Raw genomic sequence first — 26,908 nt, 5'->3', positions numbered from 1 at the left:
TACCTAGACAAATATGATGTTCTTTGTACAACAGTCCAGTTTCTAGATCTTTATATATATGATCCCTTTTATGCTCCCTTTGAATCAGTATTTCACAATTTCTGGAAACCCTTTAAACCCATCATCAATGATTAATCCAATTTTGGGGGCAAGGGGTACTAGGGATTGACTCTGGGGGAAACTTAACTACTGAGCAACATCCCCAGTCCTCTTTACATTTTGAGACAGGGTCTCACAGTGCTTAGGGTCTCCCTTAGTTGCTGACGCTGACTTTGAAATCTCAATCCTCCTGCCTCAGCCTCCTGAGATGCTGGGATCATAGGCTTGGACTACAGCATCTAGTTTAATCCTATCTTTAATAAGCACCCACAGTGTGTATGATTATTTGATGTGACTGCTCACGGGCTGTTGAGGACATACACCTCTTACTCCCTAAGCATAAAGATTTAACTCATTTGTGACAAATATTCAAAGATACTTTCTCCAAAAGATCACCAAGCCAAACATTTGGCCATATTTTTATTTACTACATATACTATAAACATATACAATACATGCTACAAAAAAACATTTTTTAAAATTTAACTGTCAAGAAAGTGTATAGTGTTATAATACAATGGCAAATGTTCATATTTTATTTCAAATTGGTTTGCTTATCACCCATTTCAAACCATTAATAGTGATATGTTACTTGTGGAAAATTAAAAATTATCTATTTTCATTATTAACAATAAAGAAGTCCAACAAATTAATAAGAATTAACCATGTCAAACATTAGTATCCAAAAAATGGGCTTTTGCAGAAACAATTATAAAAAATATAGCAGCCAATTTCAGTTTATTTTGTGACAATGAATATGCACTTGAATGGGAATTCTAGCATGTTTTTTGGAATTTATAAGAAGTCCTTTGAGTTCTTGATATCCAATAACTGCCACACCCAGCCAAATCCAACCCAACACTTTATGTAATGGCTCCAGACAACTTATCATTGAGAAATTCTTATGATTTGAGTTGCATATTCCACTAATATTACATGATGAAAAGAGACATTACAAGCCAATATCAAAGGCAAAGGAAAATATAAACATTCAAATCAGTTGTAACAAGGTTCTTCTACAAATATTTTAGATGCCATACTTCCAGGAAAACAAGATTTAATGTGCTTTTGGATTTTACAGTATGAATGATAACTGAAAATTTAACAAAAGTAGTCAGATGGAATTATATTGGGTATGCAAATTTGTTCATTCGACATTATTGAGCACCCACTATGTGCACAGCACTGTGCTAATATTTTGAAAGTTGATTATTAATATCTTCATCAAGCATTACCTTAGTGTGAGGTAAAAATACATTAAATTAGCGTCAACTCATAAGTTTGCCTGTGGTAATGTATGTAACTCCCGTGCCAGCTGGCTTCCCTGGGCCATGTAACAAGCTCCTGCATTACCCTCATTCACTCACACAAACATTGGCACACTATGTGCCAGGCAATGTGCACTAAAATAACCATGATTTGGTATATATTCAAAGAATGAAAATTTATCATATTAACCTATGTAGAGCAATTAGAAAGGTACACATTATGTTTCTAAAATGAGGTCCAAAGCAAAGTATAAGGTGTTTCTATGTCACACTACACCAGAGACCACCAAGTGCCTTTATCAACTGGGAACTAACTTTAAAAGTTTCATGTTATAGTCTAAAATAGCTTAGATTATTTTTGGTCTCATAGGTCTATTCTTTGGAGCACCTGACCCCATATAAACCATTCTATTTTTAAAAGGGTTTACAAACTAAACCTGAACATTAAAAAAAAAAAAAAAAAGCCATGAAAAAAAAAAAATGAAGACAGTACTTCAAGCACTGTTCTGGCCATGTAAAATGAATAATACATTAAGTAATTCATGATTGGTTCAAACATCTTTCAAAGCACTAACTCTACCCTCAAACTCATGATTCTAACTTGTCTTTTATATAAGTTGCACAGAACGCTGAGGGCAGAATTTGGCCCTGAAACCTTTCATGGAATATTATAAGTGATTGGTCCTTCTACTCCAAGTAGAATCTGAGAATTCAGGGTGTCCTAGGATACTGGCACTCAGGAGAAATGGCCCTGTTGATACCCATCAGGCAGGAATCTCTTTAGCTGCTGCAGCAGTGTAAATCTAGTATGACCCCTTAGGGGAAGGCAGAGAGCTGGGAGTTTGGCTGTCCACTTAGTGAATCCAATACTGGCTTAAAGCTATGCACTGAATAAAGTGCTCTGCACATCCTGCTCCTCATCTGGAATGAAAATATACATTATCTTAAGAATCAGCCTACTTATGGGTCTTGGGGAAAAGAATAACAAGGGTTGAAAGAATCCCAAGAAAAAGTATGAAGCATTGACTGGGAAGGAAGACAAATGCCTCTAGTAGTGTTCTCAGAATTCTCAGGATTTCAAATGTCAGAATGAGTCATACAATGGTCATGTTCCATAAATGAAAAAGCAATCCCACTGGGCACTATTCACATGGTGCATGATTACTTCAAGGGGGTGGAAGGGAACAGTCTACTGCCATTTGATAGTATGATTTCAGATGAAAACAAAACCACTGGATAAGTCAGGGTAACCAGTGTGTAACACTCCTCCCTTGTCCATCAGCATCCCACAGGTTGTTCTGCACTGCTTGAGAGAAAGGAGGTAAAACACCTGTCCCTTCTGATACAGGCACAGCCACTACCACCTAAAACTGCCAATTCAGAAATAACCACACAAGCCCTCCAGTTTCGTACCCTGGATATGGTAAATAAGACTAGGAATGGAGTAGTTCAGTCTAAAAAAAGATCACAGGTAACAGAATGCTTATATAAACTAGACTGCTTTTGACACCTGTAAGAAAATTATATAGATGGTAATTGGAAAAAAAAAAAAAAAGATTGTTCCCATCTGTCAGCAAAACTGTTGAGCTATACTCAGCTGAAGTCCTCATCGGGATTCTGTTGATCCAGCAGACGGACATGTGTGAATGGGAAGTGACCTCGTTTGCCATTACATTCCCCTTCCCACTGACCACTCACATTAATCTTCGTAACCTTTACCAGCTCACCGACCTGCAGGGGAGAATAAGGAGAGCACTTTATTTCCAGTTAAGAATGCAAGCTGAAAAACTCCATTTTCTCTGGTTAGGCAAACCCTGCCCACGTGATTGCTCTAGGGCTGATGTTACAGAAACGGCTGTTCACTACCTCCCCAACCCCAGCCACCAGAATGATTATTTGTGGTTAATGCAGACAGAAGGAAGAAGTGATTTTAGCAGTTTAGAAAGAGAACATAGCAAAGTAGAAAAGATCCTAGAAATTTATACTTTTGGCAAATCTCAGTGTCTCTGAATAAGCAATGTCAGCTTAAGGGAATATTCTTTTTCTTTATACCCACTATAAAGTTCAGCTTCCTCCCTGCCCCAGGCCCTGGCCTAGGAAAGAAGCCCTGATTCTCCATGGCATATAGTAGCATAATCTCCCAGCATCCTCACTCACACACATCCTGGCCTAGTATTGCTTGCACAGCATAAGGCAATCATGGCAAGTTCACTTCATTTGACCCCAGAAAATGAAGTATTCCATGACCTTCCCACCAAGGCAAGCCACTAGGGCAGGCACAGGCCCAAATTCCATGTCCTGTCAGCTCCCTGCTCATCCCCACCTTCTTCCTCTTCTACTAACAGATTTTTTTTTTGATCCCTCAATGCCACTTGGCACTGTTCATTACCCAATGAGGGGACCAAAAAACAAAAACAAAGTCTCTTTCTTCTTCTTCTTCTTTTTTTAAATAGTGCTGGGGATCAAACAAAGCCTCTTACATGCTAGGCAAGTGATAAAACACTGAGCTAAACCCCCAGCCCCAATTTAAAAAGTCTCTTATAACATTAAAGATAAAATTTTAATAATATGACATATACCTTTAGCCTACCATGAAACTTAAGACAAAGTAAGTCTGATAAATAGATTCACCCTATAATAAAATATTGAATAATGGTGAGATAAAACTCTTGAACTACAGACCATGACCATCCCTTAATTATTAACATTTAAGTTCTGAGCACACACGTGGTTTCTAATTATTACTGTTCATTTGGTTTTATGAATTTAAGAACTATTACTGATTTAATTATATAGAACAGTGGAGGGTTTTTATGGGAGGAGGCAGGGAAGAGTATTTGATAGTATTAGGGATTAAACCCAGGGCTTTGCACATGCTAGAAAAGCACTGTACTACTAAGCTACATTCCAGCCCTTTTTATGTTCTGCTAAGTTGCTGAGGCTGGCTTTAAACTTTCAATCCTCCTGCTTCAACCTCCCGAGCCACTGGGATTATAGGCGAGTGCCACAAACTTGGCTAACATACCCACCAAGCCCTATAGGCTGCTAGTACCAGGATTCCGTCATCCTAACAATTTTCCAGCTTAACTTCCTGACACCCAAGTAAGGTAATTAACTATGACAATCAAAGATTTTCACACTGTCTTTGGAGACCATGACAAAGTAAAGTTTTGTTAGTGAAAATAATCTAAAAGATGTGTTCCTTTAACTTTAATTCTAGTTCTCAATTTATCTCACTTGTTCCCTTCTTTTTAAAAATCTGGCAGGGCTAGAGGTATGGTTCAGTGATACAGCAATGGCTTTGCATGCAGAAGGCCCTAGGTTCGTTCCTTGCCCAAATAACAAAAACATTTTTCAATGTTATAAGATGCTAGGCTTTGCACTATCTCCTAATATCAAACTATTTTAGTGACTTTGTCTTGTTTATGACCTGTCAGCTACCCTTGACTTTCTACCCTTCATACACATGCACATATTATACATTATACACATTACTCAAGTTAAAGCCTGGATGTTTCTAGTTACTTGGTGGTAAGGTCCATTACATGAAATGAGTACTTCTTTCCCCAATTTTTAGTATTTATAACACTCAAATATAAAGTGCTATTCTGTTAGCTGTACTAAGACTAACATAAGTCCCTGATCTTAAGAAGGGGACTTACAGTCGGCTGCAGTGGCACACATTTATGATCTCAGCAACACAGGGCTGAGTCACGAGTTCAAGGCCAGCATGGGCAACTTAGTGAGATTCTGTCTCAAAACAAAAATTTAAAAAGGACTAGGGATGTTTATCAATATTTTATTCAGCTTTTCTAGGTATTGAGAAGACAGTTCTTTAGGATATAGCTTTAAGTCAACCATTCTACTCCATAACAAAATTCAGATGCAAAACTCCTCTCTTCTCTCAATGTTACATTGTCTTTATCCTTAAACATTCAAGTGACAGTTCATAGAGCTCTAAGAAAGAAAGGATGCATTGAAGTGCAGGCTAAGCTGGTCTACACATTTTTTTTTTTTTAAGTAGTTGATGAAGTTCTTGGCAAAAAGATCCAAACATAAGAAGTGAAAGAAAAGCTATGCCATGATGGAAATTATTCTGATTTTAAATGGATAAAAAAGTAAAGTGAGTCTGGGGATGGGGCTCAAGTGGTAGCGCGCTTGCCTAGCATGCGTGAGGCACTGGGTTCGATTCTCAGCACCACATTAAAAATAAATAAATAAAGATATCGTGTCCATCTAGAATTAAAAAATAAATATTAAACAAAAAAAAAAAAGTAAAGTGGTAGCTGGTCAACTAGGCTAATTAACCTGCCCAAGTGGTACTGGATACCAATACTTCAAAGGAAGACCTTGTTAAGGTCAACCCTGGGAGAATATGAATAGGTTGTTCTAGGAATGTTTTTCCACCCAGAATGGAACAACACCTATAATCACAGTGACTTTGGAGGCTAAAGCAAGAGGATTGCAAGTTCAAGGCCAATCTCAGAAAATTAATAAGACCCAGTCTCAAAACAAAACAAAAAAAAGCAGGGTGTGGTGGCACATTCCTGTAATTCCATAGGCTTAGGAGGCTGAGGCAGGAGTACTTCTGAGTCCAAAGCCAGCCTCAGCAATTTAGGGAGGCACTTAGCAACTCAGAGAGACCCTGTTTCTAAGTAAAATATTAAAAAGGGCTGGGGATGTGGCTCAATAGTTGAGCGCACCTCTGTGTTCAATCCCCAGCACCAAATTAAACAAACAAACAAAAATAAATAAATAATAATAAAATTTAAAGGTTAAAAAAAAGGGGGGGGCCAGGGGCAGTGGCACACACCTGTAATCCAAGCAACTTGGGAGGCAAGAAACACAAAAGGGCTTCATGTATCAACAACACATTTAATCTTCCTTTTTATGAGGCAGACCTCAGTAGTGCCTTGTAAAGAAAAAAGGCTGATAATTCTTCTTCTCACTTCTTATCACTGAGAAACTGTTTCATTGGTGTTTCACTGTCCAGGCTGGTAATCAGCTTCCTGATCCTATAACACATCCTCAGGAGCAAGTGTGCATGTATTAGTGGAGTCATAAAGGGGAATAATTGGTTACTCTAATTTCTTCACTCCTAGAAAACTTACTGAACACTGGTTTATTCCCTAGCTCTATGTAGTGTCCAAAGTTATTCAGGATTCTGGTGCAGATATAATCAAATCTAAAACTGGTTCAAGAGCAAAAAGACTATCCAGCTTATCTCCACTTGTGAGTACCAGTGATAATGAAAAAAACAGCACTAATTTCTGGAACCCACTTATATAGGAGACATCAGCAAACTGTGTGACCTCCTTTGCAGCTGCTTTTCTGTTCCTACTATCTAACAGGAAAGATACCAACAACTGTCAGCATTCCTTTGATCCAGACTTGCTGAATAACTCTACTGAGCTCAGAGTAAGAAGCAAACAGGGCTGAGGGTGTGATTTCATAGTAGAGCAAGCACTTGCCTAACAAATCAGAGCCCCTGTGCTTGAACCCCAGCACTACCAAACAGAAAAGAAAGAAAAAGGGGGAAAAAAATGCATGTAAAGAAAACTATGGAAAAGCAAGTACAGAGAAGCAGTACAGGGAGCCTTGTCTTCAAACATTTTCAAATACAAAAAAAAAAAAAGACATTCAATAAATATTCGAAGATTTGGCTACGGGGAAAACAGTTAAGGAAACTACAGCAATCTAAGGCAAGGGTCAGCAACTATGGCCCATGAGCCAATTCAGTTTGCTCTTTTTGCAAAGATATCAAATATCTTTTTGATATTTTTGGAATATCACAAGCTCATCTGTCGTATTATCTGAGTGCCTTCTACTACCATGGCAGACTGAGGATTGTGACAGAAACTATATGGTTCTAGGCATTTATAGAAAGTCTATAGACTCTTGACCTAAAGAATAGGTAAGCCAGATACAAGGGCACACACTTGAAATCCCAGCTACTGAGGAGGCTGAGACAGGACAAGTTCAAGGCCATCCTGGGCAATTTAGAGACCCTCTCCAAAATAAAATTTTAAAAGGGCTGGGGATACATAATACCCATCTAGAGTCTTTCAAATCAGTGAAAAACAAGAGACGATTCAGCTTTAATGATTCACTTGCCTTAGAGGTGGACTGAAATGGGCGTGGTTTGTATTGGTGTTAAGTAATTAGATTTAACTGCCTAAAACTCTTGGTGAGAGGTGAATTGACCACTAGTAGTATATACATTTTAGTTCAATATAAAGTATTTTCTAAAAATTAATACAATGAATTAGACCTGAAGTTCCCAAACTATATAGTGTTAAAGGCATCACAGTGAACTCACAGGTATGCAATGAAGTCTTTTTTGAGGGAACAGAATAATACTTGATTTGTGATGTCATATGAACTACAAGGCTCAAGACAGTACACAATCCCTTTTTTTTGGACTGGGGATTTAACTCAGGGTGCTTTACCACTGAGCTACACCCCAGCCTTTTTTGAGAAAGATCTTGCTGAGTTGCTAAGGCTTGCCTTGAACATATGACTCTTCGAGGCAGTATACAATTTCAACATTATGGGGCTGGGGATGTGGCTCAAGCGGTAGAGCGCTCGCCTGGCATGCGTGCGGCCCGGGTTCGATCCTCAGCACCACATACCAACAAAGATGTTGTGTCCGCCGAGAACTAGAAAATAAATGTTGGAAAATTCTCTCTCTCTCTCTCTTTAAAAAAAAAAAAAATTTTTTTTTCAAATTTTTTTTTCAAATTTCAACATTATGTCATGCTATTTTTTTTAATTAAAAAAAATTTTAGTTGTAGACGAATACAATAACTCTATTTTATTTATTTATTTTTATGTGGTACCAAGGATTGAACCCAATGCCTCCCATGTTCTAGTAAAGCATTCTACTACTAAGCTATAACCCCAGTCCCATGCTATATTTCTTTCAAAGAGGCTGTATCTTTACAAAGCTGGGTTTTGAAAGTTGCTATGATAAACAAGCAAATAAGTAACCCTTGAAAATAAATGTGGAATAGGAAATAAGGGTGGCAATGTTTAATATGATCCCAAGGTTGGAGGAACTATAGTGACCAGAGATATCACACCTCATTAGTTAAGTAATTACAGTCCTTTAATACTAAACTAAAACATTTATTATTATTTTTTTTTTCCCCATGGTATTGGGAATTGAACCCAGGGTTTACCATTTATGTGCTCTACCACTAAGCTACATCCTTGCCTACCCTATCTTTATAATATTGATATTTTATCTTCTTCTCTTTTTTTTTTTTTTTTTTGTTACCAGGGATTGAACTCAGGGGCACTTGACCACTAAACCACATCCCCAGCCCTATTTGTATTTTATTTAGAGATAGGGTCTCACTTAGCTGCTTAGCACCTCGCTTTTGTTGAAGTTGGCTTTGAACTCAAGATCCTCCTGCCTCAGCCTCCCCAGCCACTGGGATTACATGTGTGTGTCATGTGCCCAGCTTTAATTTTGATATTTGATAGCTGGATTATAGGTATATATCACCATTGCACCTGGTTTATGTTTATTTAAAAAAAAATTTGGTGGGCTGGAGATGTGGCTCAGCGGTAGCGCGCTCGCCTGGCATGCGTGCGGCCCGGGTTCGATCCTCAGCACCACATACCAACAAAGATGTTGTGTCCGCCGAGAACTAAAAATAAATAAATAAATATATATTAAAAAAAAAAAAATTTGGTTTTTGGTACTAGGGATTGAACCCAATAGCATTCTACCACTGAGCTACATACACCCCCAGTCCTTTAATTTTGCAACAAGGTCTTGCTGAGGGTCTCACTAAATTGCTGAAGCTGACCTCAAACTTGTGATCTCCTGCCTCAGCTTCATAATTATTATTAAAAATACCGAAGCATGGCACTGGGGATATAGATTAGTTGGTAGAGTGCTTGCCTGGCATGCACAAGGCCCAGGGTTCAATCCCTATCACCACAAAAACAAATAAACAAACAAACAAACCCAGGCATGGTGGTATATGCCTAAAATCCCAAATAATTAAGAGGCTGAGGCAAGAAGATCCCAATTTCAAGGCCAGGCTAGGCACTCAAGAAGACCGTGCCTAAATGTAAAAATTTAAAAGGGGGCTGGGGTTGTGGCTCAGTGGTACAGCGCTCTCCTAGAACGTGCAAGGCCCTGGGTTTGATCCTCAGCACCACATTAAAAAAAATAATAAATAAGTAAATAAAATCAAGGTATTGTGTCCAGCTAAAACTAAAAAATTAAAATTAAAAAAAAAAATTTAAAAGGGGAGTCAGGTGCTGAGGATGTAGCTTAGTGATAAAGTGCTTGCCTAGCATTGAGAACCTGGATTCAATTCTCAGCACCATAAAGGGAGAAGAAAAAAAAAAAGCTATTATTGGGATATAAATACTTAAGATATTTGGACTTACCTACTTAATAAGTGGAACTATCAGATATTTGTTTTAGCCTAAGGAAGCCATGAAATATTACTGAAACACTAAGGGTGGTATGAATGAAAAAAGTTCAGGACCAACAGCCTACATTGTTGTGGCTCATATTGAGTTCCCAAAAAGTAGAGATATTTAAAGAGATGCTTAAAAAATCATTGAGATGATACCAAAGAGTCTGCCTTTAATGTCTGATAACTGGATCTGTTACTTCCAACATCCCTTCCCACTGAAATTCAATGATATGAAATGAAGCAGACATCCAAGAGGATGAAAGAAGGGCAAGAGAAACTAGATGCCTATCTCAATGAACAGGATAGGGGTCTACTGCTATGGTTCCAGAAAAAGAAACTGGATACATAAAGGGCTTGCCTCTCAAATTCTCATACCTTCCAATCTCATTTTATTCTTTCTATCAAACAGATATGCCAGATTGGCCTTTCCTCCAAGTTGTTAAGGTCAAAAGGCCCAACAACTCTCATTTTCATAGAGTTCCACATGCAGAAATGTGCAAGTTATAGTCACTGATGCATCAAAAAGAATCCAAAGCACTTCTACCTTTCACATCTGTACTATGAAGAAAAAGTCCAAGTCTGGGAGTACCCAAGTATTCTCAAGTCTTACTTATTAAAAGCAAAATGCCAGGCTGAATATGCAATAGAAGTTACACAAATAGCACTTTTAAACAAAGTATGATTGTTTTGCATAGTCCACAGAGGAGAGGCATAAAATAAACATCCACATTTACAAGATTCATCATGACAACAAGATGGTGCAGTGGCGCATGCCTGTAATCCCAGTGGCTCAGGAAGCTGAGGCAGACGGATTGTGAGTTCACAGCCAGCCTCAGCAAAAGTGAGGTGCTAAGTAAGTCAGTGAGACTCTTAAATAAGATACAAAATAGGGCTGGGGATGTGGCTCAGTGGTCAAGAGCCCCTGAGTTCAATCCCTGGTAGCCCCTCTCAAAAATGAAAAGGGCCTCTGCATTATTCTAGAGTTACTGAATCATTTTTCCTCCAACACACTTATGTCTACATTTTATTTAATGTCTGTTTAATTCACTGTTATGTTCCTAGAATATGATTGATTGATCAACCCATAGATCTATAGTGGGCAGAGGAACACCCCTTGGTCATTTGCTACAGTTAATCCCTTCTCTCTAATGCCTTCATTCCTAATAGAGAAATCTGGGTAGAAAAAGATAAAATATCTAATAATTTATATTTAGTAAGACACTTCAGTCATGACAAATATACCCATGCAGGAAACATACATTTGTAAAATGAGAAGAGGTGATTCTTGAACACTTTTAAAAATTTATTTTTTAAAACACAGAAACAGAACAAAAAAAAAAAAACATAAAAAGGCACAGAAACTCTTTCTTCAAAGAAAATCTTACAGAGATACGATATAATATATAACAGTGAAAAACAGCTGCTTTAGCTGGAGCACAGTGACACACACCTGTAATCCCAGCTACTCAGAAGGCTGAGCTGGAAGGATTAGAAATTCAAGGTCAGCCTTGATGACTTAGTGAGACCCTGTCTCAAAATAAAAAATACAAAGGTGTAGGAAGATATCTCAGTGGTAAAGCCCCAACACTACAAAAAAAAAGCAGCTGTTTTAGCTGGGGTACGGTGTGGCACATGCCTGTGATTCAGAAGAGTGAGGTAGGAGAAAAATTTAAGGCCAGGCTCTGCAACTTAATATGAGACCCTGTCTCAAAATAAAAAATAAAAGGGGCCTGGGGATACAGCTCAGTTGGTTCAATCCCCAGCACCACACACACACACACACACACACACACACACACACACACACACACCAAAAAAAAGGGGGGAGGGGGGCTTGAGATGTAGATCAGTAGTAGAGCACTTGCCAAGCATGTACAAGGCCCTGAGTTTAATCCCCAGTACTGGAAAAATAAATAATTCAACAAAAATAAAAATAAAAAAACAAATGCTTTGGTTAAAGCAAGAGAAAGAAACTCAAGATCTTGCAACCTTAGCTTTACCCTTTCCTGGGGACTCTTAGGGTACTGAAAAGCAGTCTGAAAATGTGGGTCTAATATATCTCAAAGTCTTGACCAAATCTAACATTAAATAGATCTATCACTGGGATACAGCTCAGTGGTGTATACACTAACTCAGTGGTAGAGCACTAACCTAACATGTGCAAGGTCCTGGGTTCGAGCCCAGCATTATAAATAAATAAATAAATAAAATGTAAAATGCTACCAAAATGTACCTAGCTAGTTTACAGATCTGGATTTATAATAGGTCAAATTATGTTTCATATGGAAAGACTGATCTATGTCAATGCATAATTTTCTTAGGAGAATGCTAAGGTCAGAAAGCCAAACTTTCCTAATCTTCCAGTCTCACGCAATAAGGAGTAGACATTAGTTTCTATGAAAACCAGAAATGGGGCCAGGCACAGTGGTACACAACTGTAATCCCAGCAGCTCAAGAGGCTGAGTCAAGAGGATGGCAAGTTCAAGGCCAGCCTCAGAATTTAGCGAGAACCTGTAACTTAGCCAGACTCTGTCTTAAAATAAAAAGGGCTGGGAATGTAGATCTGTTGTTAAGTGCTCCTAGGTTCAATCCATGGTACTAAAAACAAACAAACAAACAAAAAAAAAACAAATATCCAAACCAAAGAGAAAATTTAAACTAGTTTTCTATGCAAATCTTTATTTTACAAGATTGTATTTAATAGTAGGGAGATTAGAGCAACCATTTTTTAGTGTTAAAAGACCCTACTTAGTGAAGGCAGACATCACTCTTTGTTTGAGGTTTTTTATTTTGTTTTGTTATGGTTTTTTTGTTTTGTTTTGTTTTTGAGAAGGAGGTCTTACTATGTTGCCCAAGATGCTCTTGAATTTGGGAACTCAAGTGATCCTCTTGCCTCAACCTCTTGAATAGCTGGGATTACAGGCAGGAATCATGATCATATGTCACTGCCACCATATTCAACCAAGGTATACATCATTAAAAATAATTCTCTTTGAGGAAGGAAATGCAAATGGAAGCAAAATTAATATGATAACTATCCTCTTCTGGATATTAGCTGACACTCCAGCCCTATGCTAATAAGGTCTGCAAATAAATGTCAAGAGTCACATCTATCATATGCACAGCAACAAGTTAGAAAGTTATCATCATCTGAACATAAATGAAAACATGAGGCTGGATTCTAGTTTTTTCTTACTCTCCAAAGTTGGGAAAAAGAAGTAGTGCATGCCTATAATCCCAGCTACTCAGGAGGTTGAGGTGGGAGGACGATTTTGAGGACGAGTTTGAGGCTAACTTGAGCAACACAATGAGACCCCCATCTCAAAAAAAAAAAAAGACAAAAATGAAAAAACAAAAAAACAGTGTGACTTAGCAACATACATTTCATTTTCTCATTAAAGCAGAAACACAAAAGTCACAAACATCCTCTTAAAACATACAAACTTTAAAAACACATTTTCAGGGACTGGGGTTGTAGCTCAGTGGTAGAGAACTTGCCTTCTATGTGTGAGGCCCTGGGTTCAATCCTCAGCACCATATAAAAATAAATAAAAGATACTGTGTCCACTTACAACTAAAAAATACTAAAAAACAAACACACACATTTTCAGTCAAACCTAGAAAATTAACCCTCCTTCTACTAGATCAAAAACTAAAAGAAAAATTTCAAATCCAGTAATATCAGAGACTAGTACTAGTTCAAATAAATTCTAGCTCATTCTGTGGACTAACACTCCCCCTTAAACAGAGAGCACTCCAACTCCTCACTGCATGAACATGACCCAAAGAAAAGAAAGAGGAGGGCTGGGGATGTAGTCAGTGGTAAAGTGCTCTCCTGGCATGTGAGAGGCCTAAGTTCAATCCCCAGCATCAGAAAAAAAAAAAAAAGGACCCTTAAGTTTATAAGAATGTACTTTTACTTTTTCTCTGCATAACTTCAGCCTGTGCTTATGAAAGTTAGCTACCCATTTACATTCAAATCATTATATCAGTAGTCTCTGAAACACAAGAATAGGATGCCTCTTCTATAGCATTTTTTTTCTCCCTGTAGCAGTTTTTATGATCAACTATAGCTCTGTATAACTCAGAGAGGATGAAGGAAGAAAGGGGGGAGGAGAAAAGGAGGAGGTAAGAGGCAAAGCAGTGCTAAAGAAAGAAGGAATAAATACAATGTTATGATTGATCAGAAGGAGATAAGTTACCAACAATAACTATTCACCAGTAAATGGCTAAAAATTAATCCCTTAAGAACTGGCTTCTTGACAATAAAATGCATTAAACAAAAAAGACAAATTTGCCACTTCTTGGAATTATCACTTTTAGGTATAGCTCACTTCCCACCTATACTACACTTTATTGTTCCCTCCTGAAGCTTTCTTTCAATAGTGTTGGGGGTTGAACCCAGGGTCTAATGCATGTTGGGAAAGCACTCTTATTACTGAGTTACATCCCCAGCCCCACTCCTGATTCTTGGTGAACATAATCAATAGTAAGGAACTTCATATCCTCTAAAGTAAAAACACTTTGTTTTTGTGGGAAAATTACACTTAAATGCTATGCTAAAGACCACTTATTACACTCAAATCTGTGTAAACCCACCTTCTTTTAGACAATGACAAAAAGAAAGCAAGAAAGATTAGAATATAGATAAGAGAAAATATTTTAGGTTAATTCCTGTGAATTCAGGTAGTATTGTTAATCAAAATATGCTTAGTAGAAAAGTCAAAACATTCAGTTATACAGTTTTAAGTTTACTCATTGCAAAATAGGTTTTCAATATAAAAGAGAAAACCCAACATTAAATGCCAAAATCAGTACTTAATGGTTCAACATCTACAACATCACAATGCTGATGCTTGTATTCAGCATTCCTACAAAGCTCTAAGAGGTCTGAAAGGGAGACCCTATAGCAGATCTCTTCTTTCTACATTTTACACATTATGTACCTCCAAAGCCAAGGCTGTCTTGTCGTAGGCATTAGGGACTCGCTTCTGGATAACCCTGGCATAAATGGGCCCATTCTGGAGGTTAGGGAGCGGAGTGTTGACGCTGGGTTGGGCATAGGGCCCGGGCTCCGGCCCACCCAGTGGCTGTGGGTGGGAACCCTCCTGGTTACCTCCAATCAGAGCAGATACTGAGGCGGCGGAGGCAGGTCTATACTTCTCCACGTAAGGGACTGGAATCATCCCCCTCTTGCCTTCGCTGTCCTCGGCATTCCACCACTGCTCTTCAGGTTTATCCCGGATTCTCAAGATGTCTCCTTTCTTAAAGGGAAGATCTTCTTCATCATTCCCATTAAAGTCAAAGAGGGCTCGCACATACTCTGCCTCCTCCTGCCTGAGAATCACTCCACTACCCTGCCTGGATCTGGAAACTGGTTCTATCAATGTTGTAGTGTCCAAATAGTGAATTTTGTAGAATTCCAGTAAAGCAGGCAATGAATCAAACTCTTGATCTCCTATTCGGAGTCTGGAGGGGCTCACCCCTGGAAAAAACAGAGCAGAGTGTTATTTAAAGATGTACTATATTGAAGATGAAATGAAGATTTTAAGCATTTCTCACACACACTTTAGTCAACATTTAATCAGCAGAAAAACTGTCTTTAAAAAAATAATATCTTCTCACAAAAAACCAACATCATACACTGAAGATGAAATATCCTGTGAAAATAAGATGTCCAGCACCACTGGCCTCATAGGATGCCAGGACAGACCAGGCCAGTTGGGCTTGCTCTCATACTAGATCAGACAGTCAATGTGGAATATTTTTGTTCATTCTCTCAATATATTCTGTTGATACCCCAGTAAAGGTTCTATAAATTTTGCTGCAATCTTTTTCCCTTCTTCTGTCCCAGGAGCGCTTTATCACTAAGCTACATCCCTAAACCTTTTTATTCTTTGAGATAGGGTCTCTTTAAAATACTTAGGACCTAAGTTGCTGAGGCTGGCCTTGAACTTGTGATCCTCCTGCCTCAGCCTCCCAAGGTGGGGAAACCATGCCCAGCTTTTTGCAATTTTCTATTCAACTTAAGAAAATATAGCAGGCTCTTCTTTTCAGAAAGAAGTAGTGAGAGTTTGTAATCTACATTGAGCTCATACATTTATTTATTCTCTTCACATCTAGAATGTTTAATTCCAAAAAAAGAAAAATCTTAGAATGCTGACCACAATTTCATCTCTGAAAGCTAAAACAAAATTAATTAGGAAAAGCTAAAAAAACTAAGTTGGCTGCTTAAAAATCAACTCCTAAGATCTTCACTTAAATAAAACATGGAAACCACATTTCTCCCTGTGAAGCAAACAGGTCATGAAGATAAACAAGGATGATTGGGAAAATAAGCATTAAAATATTCAACCTCTGGGAGCATACTGAGGATCCAAACAAAGGACATATGAGGAATGCTTCTATTCTGAGATTCTAAAATTCAAATATAATAAATGAAGACATATCACTCCAAAGAGTTTCCTATGCTTTTATATTTTTCTGGTACTAGGGACTGAACACAGGACTGTTTTACCACTGAGTTACATCCCCAGTCCTTTTTCTGCTTTATAAGGCCTCCCTAAATTGCCAAGGCTCGCCTCCAACTTGGATCCTCTTGCCTTATCCTCCCAATCAGCTGTGATTACAGGTGTCCCACCCATTTCTTTTACAAACTCTTTCTTACTGGATGTGGTACACACTCTGCTAAGCACCCAAAATAACAAATTATCTTCATTGAATATTTTTTTACCTTTTGGTTTCTTGATAAATAGGTCTATAGAAATCTGAGCTTTTTAAAAAATTTTAGTTAATTAGTTTCTTTTTTTTTTTTTTTTTTTACTAGCAGACAGACCTGTACCTTTATTTATTTATTTTTAAAGAAAGAGACAGAGAGAATTTTAATATTTATTTTTTAGTTTTCGGTGGACACAACATCTTTGTTTGTATGTGGTGCTGAGGATCCAACCCAGGCCGCAGGCCGCACACATGCCAGGCAGGCGCGCTACCACTTGAGCCACATCCCCAACCCACCTTTATTTTTATGTGGTGCCCAGAATAGAACCCAGTGCCTCACATGTACTAGGCAAGCGCTACAACACCAGCCCAGAAATCTAGCTTTGTGGCAGGGGTAGAGGAGAATCTTTTTTTTTTTTTTTTTACTAAGTCTTAATCCTGCCACAGGACCACTGAGCATTTTAGGTTATAACCCACCAGATTTTTTAGTATATATAAAGCACATACATATTTGAAAGTATTTTTAATTGAGTTATTATATGTAATTTTATACCTTGCCTTTTTTTCCTATTATACTTCAAGAACATGACTGGGTATGTACTGAGATTAGAGCCCAGGGCCTTGGGCATGCTATGCATGAGCTTTAATGCTAAGATACACACCATGAGCTACATGGCTCCAAGAACATGACTGTTATTTTTATGGTGCTGCAGACCAAACCCAGGGCCTTACACATGCTAGATAAGAGCTCTAACAATGAGCTTTCCCTCCAAGAAAAATACTTTTATTTAAAAAATGACACTGTGAATTGAACCCAGGGGCGCTCTACAATCAAACTACATCCGCAGCCCTTTTTACTTTTTGAGGCAGGGCCTCATGAAATTTTCTAGGCTGACCTCAAACACATGATCCTTCTACCTCTGCCTCCCAAAGTCACTGGGATTATAGGCATGTACCATCACACCTGGCTCAAAACGAAGCGCTTTCCACTGAGCTACATTCCCAGCCCATTTTCTGTTTTATTTGTTGCTGAGGGTCTTGTGAAATTGCTGAGACTGGCCTTGAATTTGTGATCCTTTTGCCTCAGCCTCTTGAGTGGCTGGAGATTATAGGCAAATGCCCCTACACCAGCTAAGAACATAATGTGTGGGAGAAAAAGGGGAATTCTGGGGAATAAACCCTGGGGTGCCCTACCACCCAATTACAACCCCACTCCTTGTTTTTAAATTTGAGACAGTCTTGCTAAATTGTCAGACTGACTTTGAACCTGTGATCCTTCTGCTTCAGTTTCCCAAATTGCTGACATTACAGGATTGCACCAACATGCTCAGCTATAAGAACATGATTGTTAATGGCCATAAAGTATTCCTAAATTTTCACTAAGATAAACAATGCTGTTATGAGTGTTTTTGTTCTCATCTATTAACAAACTTTTTTATTTCCTTAGGATAAATTCCTAGAATGCAATTTTGGATCAAAGGGCAAGCCTTCCAAGAAGTTTGTGCAAGTTTACACTCCCCCACCACCACCCCATATTCTTGTCAAACAGTATTTTATTTTTTTGAGGTATTGGAGATTGAATCCAGGGCACCTCACATGCTAGACAAGCATTCTACCATTAAGCAATATCCTCAGCCCCCCTCCCCTTTTAAATTTTGAGACAGGAATTCACTAAATCACCTAGGTTGGTAGTTAATAATTTGGAATGCATGTACCCCAAAGGTTCATCTGTTGGAAGACCTGATTCCCAATGCAGCAATGTTCTGAGGTGCGACTTTTGGGAAATAACTGGATCACAAGGGTTCTAACCCCATCAATGGATTCATGGCTCTAATCCCCACTGATGGCTTCATAGCTGATTGGACTACTGGGATACGTTTAAATTGTAGGAGGTGGGACCTATTGTAAGGCTATAAATCCTGGGGGTGTGCCCTTGGGGATTGTCTTGTCCTTAACCCTTTCCTCTTTTTCTGCTCCTAGCTGCCAGGAGGTAAACAGCCTTCCTCTACCATGATGTTCTGCTTTGCCTTAGGTCCAAAGCAATGCAGCTAAGTGACCATGGACCGAAACCATGAGCCAAAATAACTTTCTTCAATTATGTTGATTTTTCTCAGGTATTTTGTCACAGAACAGAAAGCTGATTAACATGTGGGTTTGAATTTATAATCCTCCTGCCACAGCTTCCCAAGTAACTGGGATTAAAGGTGTATGCCACTATAACCAACTCAAAACAGTATTTTAAAAACCATCATTAAATAAGGTGTATCACTTTTGGCCATTTGATGTTTTTCATATTTACTGACCCTTTGTACCACTATGGTAGGATAGTGGCTGATCTCCAATCCTAATAACTCTCCATTAGTATAAACAAAATGGCTCTGTCCTACCCAGCTAAAAGCCAAGCTGAATGAGCCTTCTCCTTAACATCATGAAAGTTGAAAGACCAAGACACATTTAAAGCTGCATGTTTTTATATTGCAAACAGGCTATCTGTAATCTTCATGGTTACAAGCTGAAACTGGTTAATAGACCAAATGCAGGATTGCTGGCTGTCTTTCCAATTTAAGACACTAAAAGAAATGCCCAAAGCAAGTAACATCCATCTATGGCAAACACTCAACTCAGCAGAATGTGACCCTAATAGCTGTCAGTTCAGGATAGAGAGATGATTCTGGTTATGAATGTAACAGAGTGTGGCAGTGTTATATTCTCTTCACTGAGTTGGAATTGTTCCTATTCAATCTGATGGGCAAAGAGATGCATGACCACCTTCTGTATTACCACTAGCCTAATTTAGGATGATCTTTCAGGCCTACAGAATAACTGTTAAGGCCAGGGTCACTGTGAGCATAGAGATCTACTCAGCGCTCCCTGGTCAAGAAAGCTCCAGGACATGAGAATTACAAGTTCAAGGCCAGCCTCAGGAACTTAGCAAGACCATGTTTCCAAATAAAAAATTTTAAAAAGGTCATGCATGGTGGCACATGACTGAAATCCTGGAGATTCAGGAGGTTGAGGCAGGAAGACTGCAAGTTCAACGCCAGCCTCAGCAACTGAGCAAAGCTTTAAGCAATTTATCACAGCCCTGTCTCAAAATAAAGAGGGTTGGGGATGGGGCTCAGTGTAAAGCACCCTGGGTTCAATCCCTGGTACCAAAAAATAAGAATATAAAAATTAAAAAAGAACTGGGGATGTGGCTAGTGGTAATGCACCCTTAGGTTTAATCCCAAGTATCAAAGAAAGCTCCAGGGCAGAGTGGTAAGGAGTCTGTCTACATCACAACCTGTAGGGCATCTATGGCTCAGAAATTGGTCCTGATCACACATTTGGGGAGAAAAGCTTCCTTACTAAAGTTTACTCAACTACAGGTCAAAATGGTTTTTACTAGTTGCTCTTTTGGAATAGAGGCTGGCAGAAATTAAGTGTTCACTTAAGTGTTTCGTTTAACTTTTTCTTTTTTGAGGATTCTCATTGGGTTACCAAGGCTGGTCTTGAATTCCTGGATTCAAGCAATCCTTCCACTTCAGCCTCCCCAATATTGGGGCTACAAGCACACACCTACTTAACTGGCATTACATATTATCACTATTATTTATTGTACTGGGGTTTAAACCCTGGGGTGTTTCGTCACTGAGCTATATCCTCAGCTCCCCTCCTTTTTTAAAAGAATCTTTTTTTTTTTAAGTTGTAGATGGACACATACCTTCATTTTGTTTATTTACTTTTCTTATGTGGTGCTGAGGATCTAACCCAGTACCTCATTCATTCTAGGTGAGCACTCTATTATTAAGCCACAAGCCCAGTCCCATCCCCGGCCCTTTTTAAAATAATTTTTTAAAATTCTAAGACAGGGTCTTAGAATTGGCAAAGCTGACTTCCAACTTGCAATCCTCCTGCCTCAGGTTCCCAAGTGGCTAGGGAGGAACCATTGCACCCAACTACATATCTTGGACCACTGAGCCAGATCCCCAGCCCTATTTTGTATTTTATTTAGAGACAGAGTCTCACTGAGTTGCTTAGTGCCTCACTTGTTGCTGAGGCTGGCTTTGAACTCACGATCCTCCTGCCTCAGCCTCCTGAGCTGCTGGGACTATAACTGTATGCCACCAGCCTGGCTACATTATCATTCTCAATGAACATAATGAAGTAAAAGACACTAAATAAAAATCTATTACCAGTTTTGAGAAGCTGACAGCATAGAGACACAAAGGTAAGTTCAGCGTGCTGGTGAGCACAGAGCATGTCTTAGGAAGAGATCCCTCCACTCCAACTCTTATTTCAACAGATGTATTCCTATAAAAAATGAAAAGTAAGGCTGGAGTTGTGGCTCAGTGGTAGAGCACTTGCCTTGCATGTATGAGGCACTGAGTTCAATTCTCAGCACTGCATATAAGTAAATGAATGAAATAAAGGTCTACAAACAACTAAAAAAAAATGTTAAAATGAAAAGTAGCAACAAACTATGCCTTGAGATACAAAATCACAATGGAGAGCAACTCTGACCATCCTTAAACATTTCAAAGGCACTCTTTTCCCTCCAAGAAGGAAGGTAACCACTCCCTACCATCATCCATTGTTAATAGTTCCTATATTACTACACCAGGCCAAGTAAAATGGGGTTTAGGGTCGGGGATGAGAAGAGGGGGCTAAAAGAACAAGACTACTAAGCCAAGACCCTTTGCAAGATCAGTGGAAGAAAAACTGCAGGTCATCTCGCACAAAGGTATGAAGGAGATTTAATTAATTTCTTATTCTAGTATCACAGTATGAACTTAGCTTAGCTTGCTTGACTTTTTGGCTTAGCAATCCCAAACACTCACAGAAATACAATAAACAAAACAACAAGAGAAGCCTTTATAGGGCTGGGGATGTGGCTCAAAAGGTAGCGCACTCGCCTAGCGTGCGTGCGGCCTGAGTTCGATCCTCAGCACCACATACAAACAAAGATGTTGTGTCTGCTGAGAACTAAGAAAAAATAAATAAATGTTAAAATTCTCTCTCTCTCTGTCCCCCTCTCTCTCTCACTCTCTCTTAAAAAAAAAAAAAAGAGAAGCCTTTATATACTTTACCTATAAATTATTCTTATATGCTACTAACACTGTAATTTCACAGAGGAATACCTGGTTTAGGGTATTGTTGGGCAGTTAAGATAAATAAGACAATCAAGCTTCACTGATCCAAACTCCAGAAGGGAAGGACAGAGGAAAGAATATACATGAGTCCCAGATAAGCATAAACCTTACCACAGCTATGTGCTCCAGCTCCTTTTCCCTCCTTGTCTCCTTCTAACCACAAATAGTCAAAGGCAGGAAATAAGAGGGAGGAAGGAGATACAGTCAACCAGTCTAAAGGACAGAGCCAATGCAAGAATTCTCATAGATATCTGGGACTTAGAAAACCTCAATGACTTACTCTACATCAAATCTGGGATGGATTCTGAATACGCCATTATGAATTAACACATTTGGAAATTAAAATCAATACAAATGGTTGTATATTCTTTTGGGTTCTCTGTACCTTCTCAATCCATTACTTGTAAGCATTTTGGCCCTTGGGCTATGTTTTTTACAATGACACTCCATAAAGGTTTCATGAAGAACAACATAGGTCTCTTTAGCCAGGTTACATCTGGCAAGGTACCACTGCAGTTGCCCCATCATCAGCCTCTCCTGGACCCCACAGCACTTTCTTTTATCCTTCCCATTCCCTTCTTTTCCAGTCCTTCTCTTCCTTCTCTGCCTGTGGAATTTAAAGAGGCTGCTAAAATAAATATCCACACCAATACAAAGGTCTAAAAGGCCAACAACTTCCATTTGAGAAGGGAGCCTAAAGACACACTGGAGTATAGTCTCTGAGGCAAGAAAAACTTTTCTAAAAACAGTGTAAATGAGATGGACTCTGACTCTCATTTATATGAGTTGTTACTTAAATTCTCTGTATCTCACCCCTCTTTCTGCTAAATGGGGCCAATGACATTTCTAATAAGTTTCTAGAAGTGGCCGTGGCTGATACAACCAGGCACAGTGGCACAGGCCTCTAATCCCAGCAACTCTAGAGGCTGAAGCAGGAGGACTGCAAGTTCAAGGCCAGCCTTAGCAATTTAGTGAGACCCTGTCTCCAAAAGAATAAAAGGCTCAGTGTAACTCAGTGGTAGAGTTGCCTCTCTGGGTTTCTGGGTTCAATCCCTAGTAACAAACAAAACAAAATAGAAAAAAATAAATAAATAAAATAAAACAAAAAACAGGACCTTGTCATGTTATAATTAACATGTACACAGTAAAGATCTGAAGAAATACACATTTCCTTTTGTCATACAATTTCTAAGTAACCCACTGAAGAACTTTTCCAGAAGCACTGGATGGAGGAATATTCTGACACTGAAGACAAGAAAACCAGGTTTGTGAACTGAAAAGATGACATAAAACACACAGCTGAAGGTTCAAAAGGCACAGTGGATAATCAGTCGTCCCAATCTCCAGAGAAGTGGCTTGATCCAGCACTACCTTGACGGGAAATCACTACAAAACAAGGCAAGCTTTTACACTATCCTCACTCACTAGAGTAATAGGTAAGAGGCTTTGGTTGGGCTGTGAACATGTACTGGACCCAAGATCCTTTCACAGTATTTCATATGCCCCATCCCTCCTATCCCAGCCCTATTCCCTAATGCATGCTGTTTCACTAGTGCCTACCAACATACACTATGCAAGCCACAAACCTCTTAAAGCTGAGAATGGTTTTCCATTGTGCTGTAACTACCCCATTCCACCTCATTTATATTCATAGTATTAGCCTATGTGTGTGTGAATGTGTATCTATCTTGTTGAATATTTATTCAATATGCAAGACAGATTCATAAGTATTTAATATACTTAAGTTCATTTAATTGACTATGAGGTCAGTGTTACTATTTTCCCTCTTTCACACATGAGGAAAACTAAAGCAGAAAAAAAGTTAAATAACTTGCCCCAAGTTACACAAGGAATACGAGGCAGATTAAAAAAATTCAAACCCAGACTCCAGAAATCAGGCTTATAACTCCAAGTAGTGACAATGTACAACTCACACTCATTCAGTTTTGTGGACTCTACTGGTCAAGGTCCAGTAGTTCCTCATTGTTCCAAGAGGAAGAAATTAGTGGATCAATTGTTGCAAGTCTTCTCAAGAGGTTCATCTTGAAACTCACCCTGAAAGAATATGACCAGTAGACTTGATCAAACCCTTCCATATAGCCTTGGAGCACAGCCAGGGTGCTCCTAGGCTATGGCAGCAGAGGACTATGGGAGCTAAAGATCTAAGATAAGTTAACATAGGTTCATTGCAAAGGTTGAGAATCATTAGCCTATTCTATCCCTATGCCTCTAAAAATTATACTAGGGATGGGGTTATAACTCAGTCATACAGCACTTGCCTAGCATGCATGGGTTTGATCCCCAGCACTGCAAAAAACAAAACCTAAACCTCCACACAAATTTTACCTAAGGTTATGTACAAAAAATACACCATGTAGGGCTAGGGTTGTGGCTCAGTGCACTTGCCTAGCATGCGTGAGACCCTGGATTCACTCCCAGGAACCACATAAAAATAAACAAACTACAATTACAAAATAAATAGATTTTTAAAAAATACACTATGTAATTTTAAGCACAAAGTGCACCTCCATATTCAATGTGCCAAGTAGGTTTTTAAAGCCTCTTTATCATTGACTTAGATAGCAAATGTGTACTGTCCAGGTGCTAAAGCCAGTTTTCTTGTCATCTTTTCCTTCTGGTCTTTAAAAAGAACTTGGGACCCGCTTGGCAAAGTAAGTTTTGAGGACAGTCCTCTACGTGCACTACTGGGATCCAAGAAAGGTTACACAAAAAAGGGACAGAATGCCTGAGTTCAAATTCTGTCACTTACAAGCCTTGTAACCTTAGACAAATTACTGAATGTTTCCTTATCTGCAAAATTAAAATACTTTAATGAATGGAGATCACAGTACTTCACTCACTAGATCGTTAGAGAATAAATGAGATGAGGCAAATAAAGGTACTCAGCAAAGTACCTGATATAGAATAGCCAGTCAATAAATGTTAGCTATTAATAATGTATACGCTTCTCAAAAATTCAAGAAAATTCTCTGCGTGGCTTCAAAAGAAAAAGCTTAATGGAGAGGAGAAGATTAAGTAATCATTATAAAGACAACAAGTGAACCAACTGTCCTACACAAAAATACAGGACACAAAGCATGTGGAAAATAGGGTAAACACTATCCATGAGCTTTCCACACCCCATTCACAAACTTTGGCAATCTTTACCTTCTCTCCTAGGCTAAGGATCTGAATTCTTATATATTTTGAAAAGGTGGAGCTCAATAACAAGGTAAATGATGAGATATAAAATCACAATGCAGAGGTATAGAGAAATACAAAGTTAACAAACCTGTCTGCTGCCATTTCCAAATTCTGCCACCAAAATACACATACATAAATAAACTGTTGAGAAATTAATTTCAATGATAGTTTACCATCATGTTATTATAATTAATTCAAAACCCTATATACTTTGCATATGGCATCAAAATAGAATTTATCTGGTTTAGGACAATATATGTTGCATCAATATGCCTAGTTCATGTTATAACCATTATAATGGTATTAAACTGACCAGATGATAAAGATTTTGGATAATCAGTGAACTTAAAGACACCACACTCAATAGTATAATTAACAACAGAGACTGCCCATCTCCCTATTTCTGGTCAGAGGGTGTAAATCTAAATTAGGACTATCCTCAAAAGGCAAGTCTGCAAAGACAGGCACAGACACCTCCTAATTCACATGAGACTGGCCTGGATCTAGTCTCAGCTGGTTAGGAAGAAACTACTTCTATTTGGGAACAGTGAGAAGGCACTAATGACTCTTGGTGCTGTTCAGACAATGGTAACCTCAGAATTATTGTGTGTCTCACACATCTCAAGTACTAAGTGAATATATTTCCTTAATATTCCCCAAACAATCCCAATTACATGGGTAAGACAGTCACATCTCAATGATCCTTAACAAGAAAGACAAAATGGGATGACTTAAATTCCTGCTCCAGGAGGGTTTGTTTCTGGTACCCAGGAAGAAGGGCCACAACCCCAACTTACTCAACAAGAAGAGGCCAAGAAGTACAAGACAATGTTAAGCTCAAGGAAAATTAAATTCCATTTACTTCCAGGGAAGGAATTGTTCCCTTAGATAATTTCTGAGATATTTTGGGGGTGGGAGACAGCGGCTCTTTCTTCCACTAAACACTCTGAAAACTAGAACCCCCTAATTGTGGTGGACAGTCTTTCAGACAGTAAGATATCCTGGATACTGGCAGACATCAACTTATTCTGGGCTGGTCATACAAGGCTTTCTTCTATCACCAAGGCACTTAGCTCACCACCTTCGTCCTCCACAGGGGAAGAGGACGGTAAAAGCATTTTGGAAAAATGCCCAAGAAAGGAAAAAGCTGACCGGTTTCCTGAGGGTGTCTCCATCCCTCCCGGCCAGTATGTGGTGACTTCCTATCAAAGGCCACCAGGGGAGTATGGCCAAACCCAGTTCTCCAACACTGCAGGAAATGTTTCAAGCCTAAAAGCCACTTGTAGGATTATCGGATTCATTCTGGGCACTGCTGCCAAGTGATGCCCCCGCAGTGCCAACATCCCCCTCAGTTCTTTGTCCCCACATTGCCCGGCCCTGCCCTTGTGCTTGGCCCGGGCGCCAGCCCCACCCTGGGGCCGAAGCAGTTCCCCTTCCCCTGGGCTGTCCTCCCAAGGCACACCCAGAGGCCTGGGTCAGCGGCTCCTCCTCCCCCACACACCACCGCTCGACAGTGGGAACACGCCTGGACAGCAGGCTGCCCCCTGACAGGATCACTTCAGCCCTTTGCCCATGTCCCTCGTGGGGGTCAGCGCGACAGGAGCAGCCGGCCAGGCTGGGAGTTCTGCGGCCCTCACCCCCGCCCGGGGCCTCCCATTCCCTCCGTCCCTCACCGGGCGGAGGCTGTGCGGGCGATGGTGGCACCGGTGGGCGCGGGCCGCTGCTATTGATGATGTAGTGTGAGACACGCGAGTTCTCGGAGACGCTGAGCACATAGTCCCCGGGGCTGGTGCTCGAGTCCCGCACCAGGAACACCCCGTGCCGCTGGCCCTGCAGCAGTGCCACTGCCTCCTGCCGGCTCAATCGCCCCCAGTACCAGCTACTCCGCTCCTCAGAGTCGAAATTGCCCGCCATGGCCACCTCCGCGCCAACACGCTGGGCCGCCGCCGCCACGCGCGACACTCCAGCCCCGGCGCCCGCCGCCCAGCGGACCGGCTCGGGTCTCACCCTCACAGCAGCGCCCGAAATGGCGGCGGCGGCCGCGGGC

General features: G+C 39.7%; 1 protein-coding gene across 2 annotated transcripts; it reads right to left on the bottom strand.

Annotated features, from left to right (window-relative positions):
* Window positions 1-518: 518 nt before the first annotated feature.
* Window positions 519-26,908, bottom strand: Crk (CRK proto-oncogene, adaptor protein). 2 transcript variants are annotated; one of them, XM_026388946.2, is made up of 3 exons: window positions 26,535-26,908; window positions 14,755-15,293; window positions 519-3,098 (listed from the first exon to the last, which is right to left on the bottom strand). In XM_026388946.2, the coding sequence occupies exons 1-3, from the start codon at window positions 26,773-26,775 to the stop codon at window positions 2,961-2,963; spliced, it is 918 nt and encodes a 305-aa protein (XP_026244731.1). In that variant the 5' UTR covers window positions 26,776-26,908; the 3' UTR covers window positions 519-2,960. The 2 variants fall into 2 exon arrangements, with proteins under 2 accessions (XP_026244731.1, XP_026244733.1); XM_026388948.2 differs by having other exon boundaries at window positions 3,007-3,098; window positions 14,925-15,293.

This window comes from Urocitellus parryii, chromosome 7 (assembly GCF_045843805.1).
Source record: "Urocitellus parryii isolate mUroPar1 chromosome 7, mUroPar1.hap1, whole genome shotgun sequence".
In the NCBI taxonomy this organism is placed as follows: Eukaryota; Metazoa; Chordata; class Mammalia; order Rodentia; family Sciuridae; genus Urocitellus; species Urocitellus parryii.
This window is presented reverse-complemented; position numbering and strand designations above follow the sequence as displayed.

Coding starts and splice junctions, on each gene's coding strand:
- Crk (XM_026388946.2), bottom strand. CDS start 26,775: ATGGCGGGCAATTTCGACTCTGAGGAGCGGAGTAGCTGGTACTGGGGG. Junction 15,294..26,534: donor GCCCGCACAGCCTCCGCCCG/GTGAGGGACGGA, acceptor TGTTTTTTCCAG/GGGTGAGCCCCTCCAGACTC. Junction 3,099..14,754: donor AGACAGCCTTGGCTTTGGAG/GTACATAATGTG, acceptor TCTCCCCTGCAG/GTCGGTGAGCTGGTAAAGGT.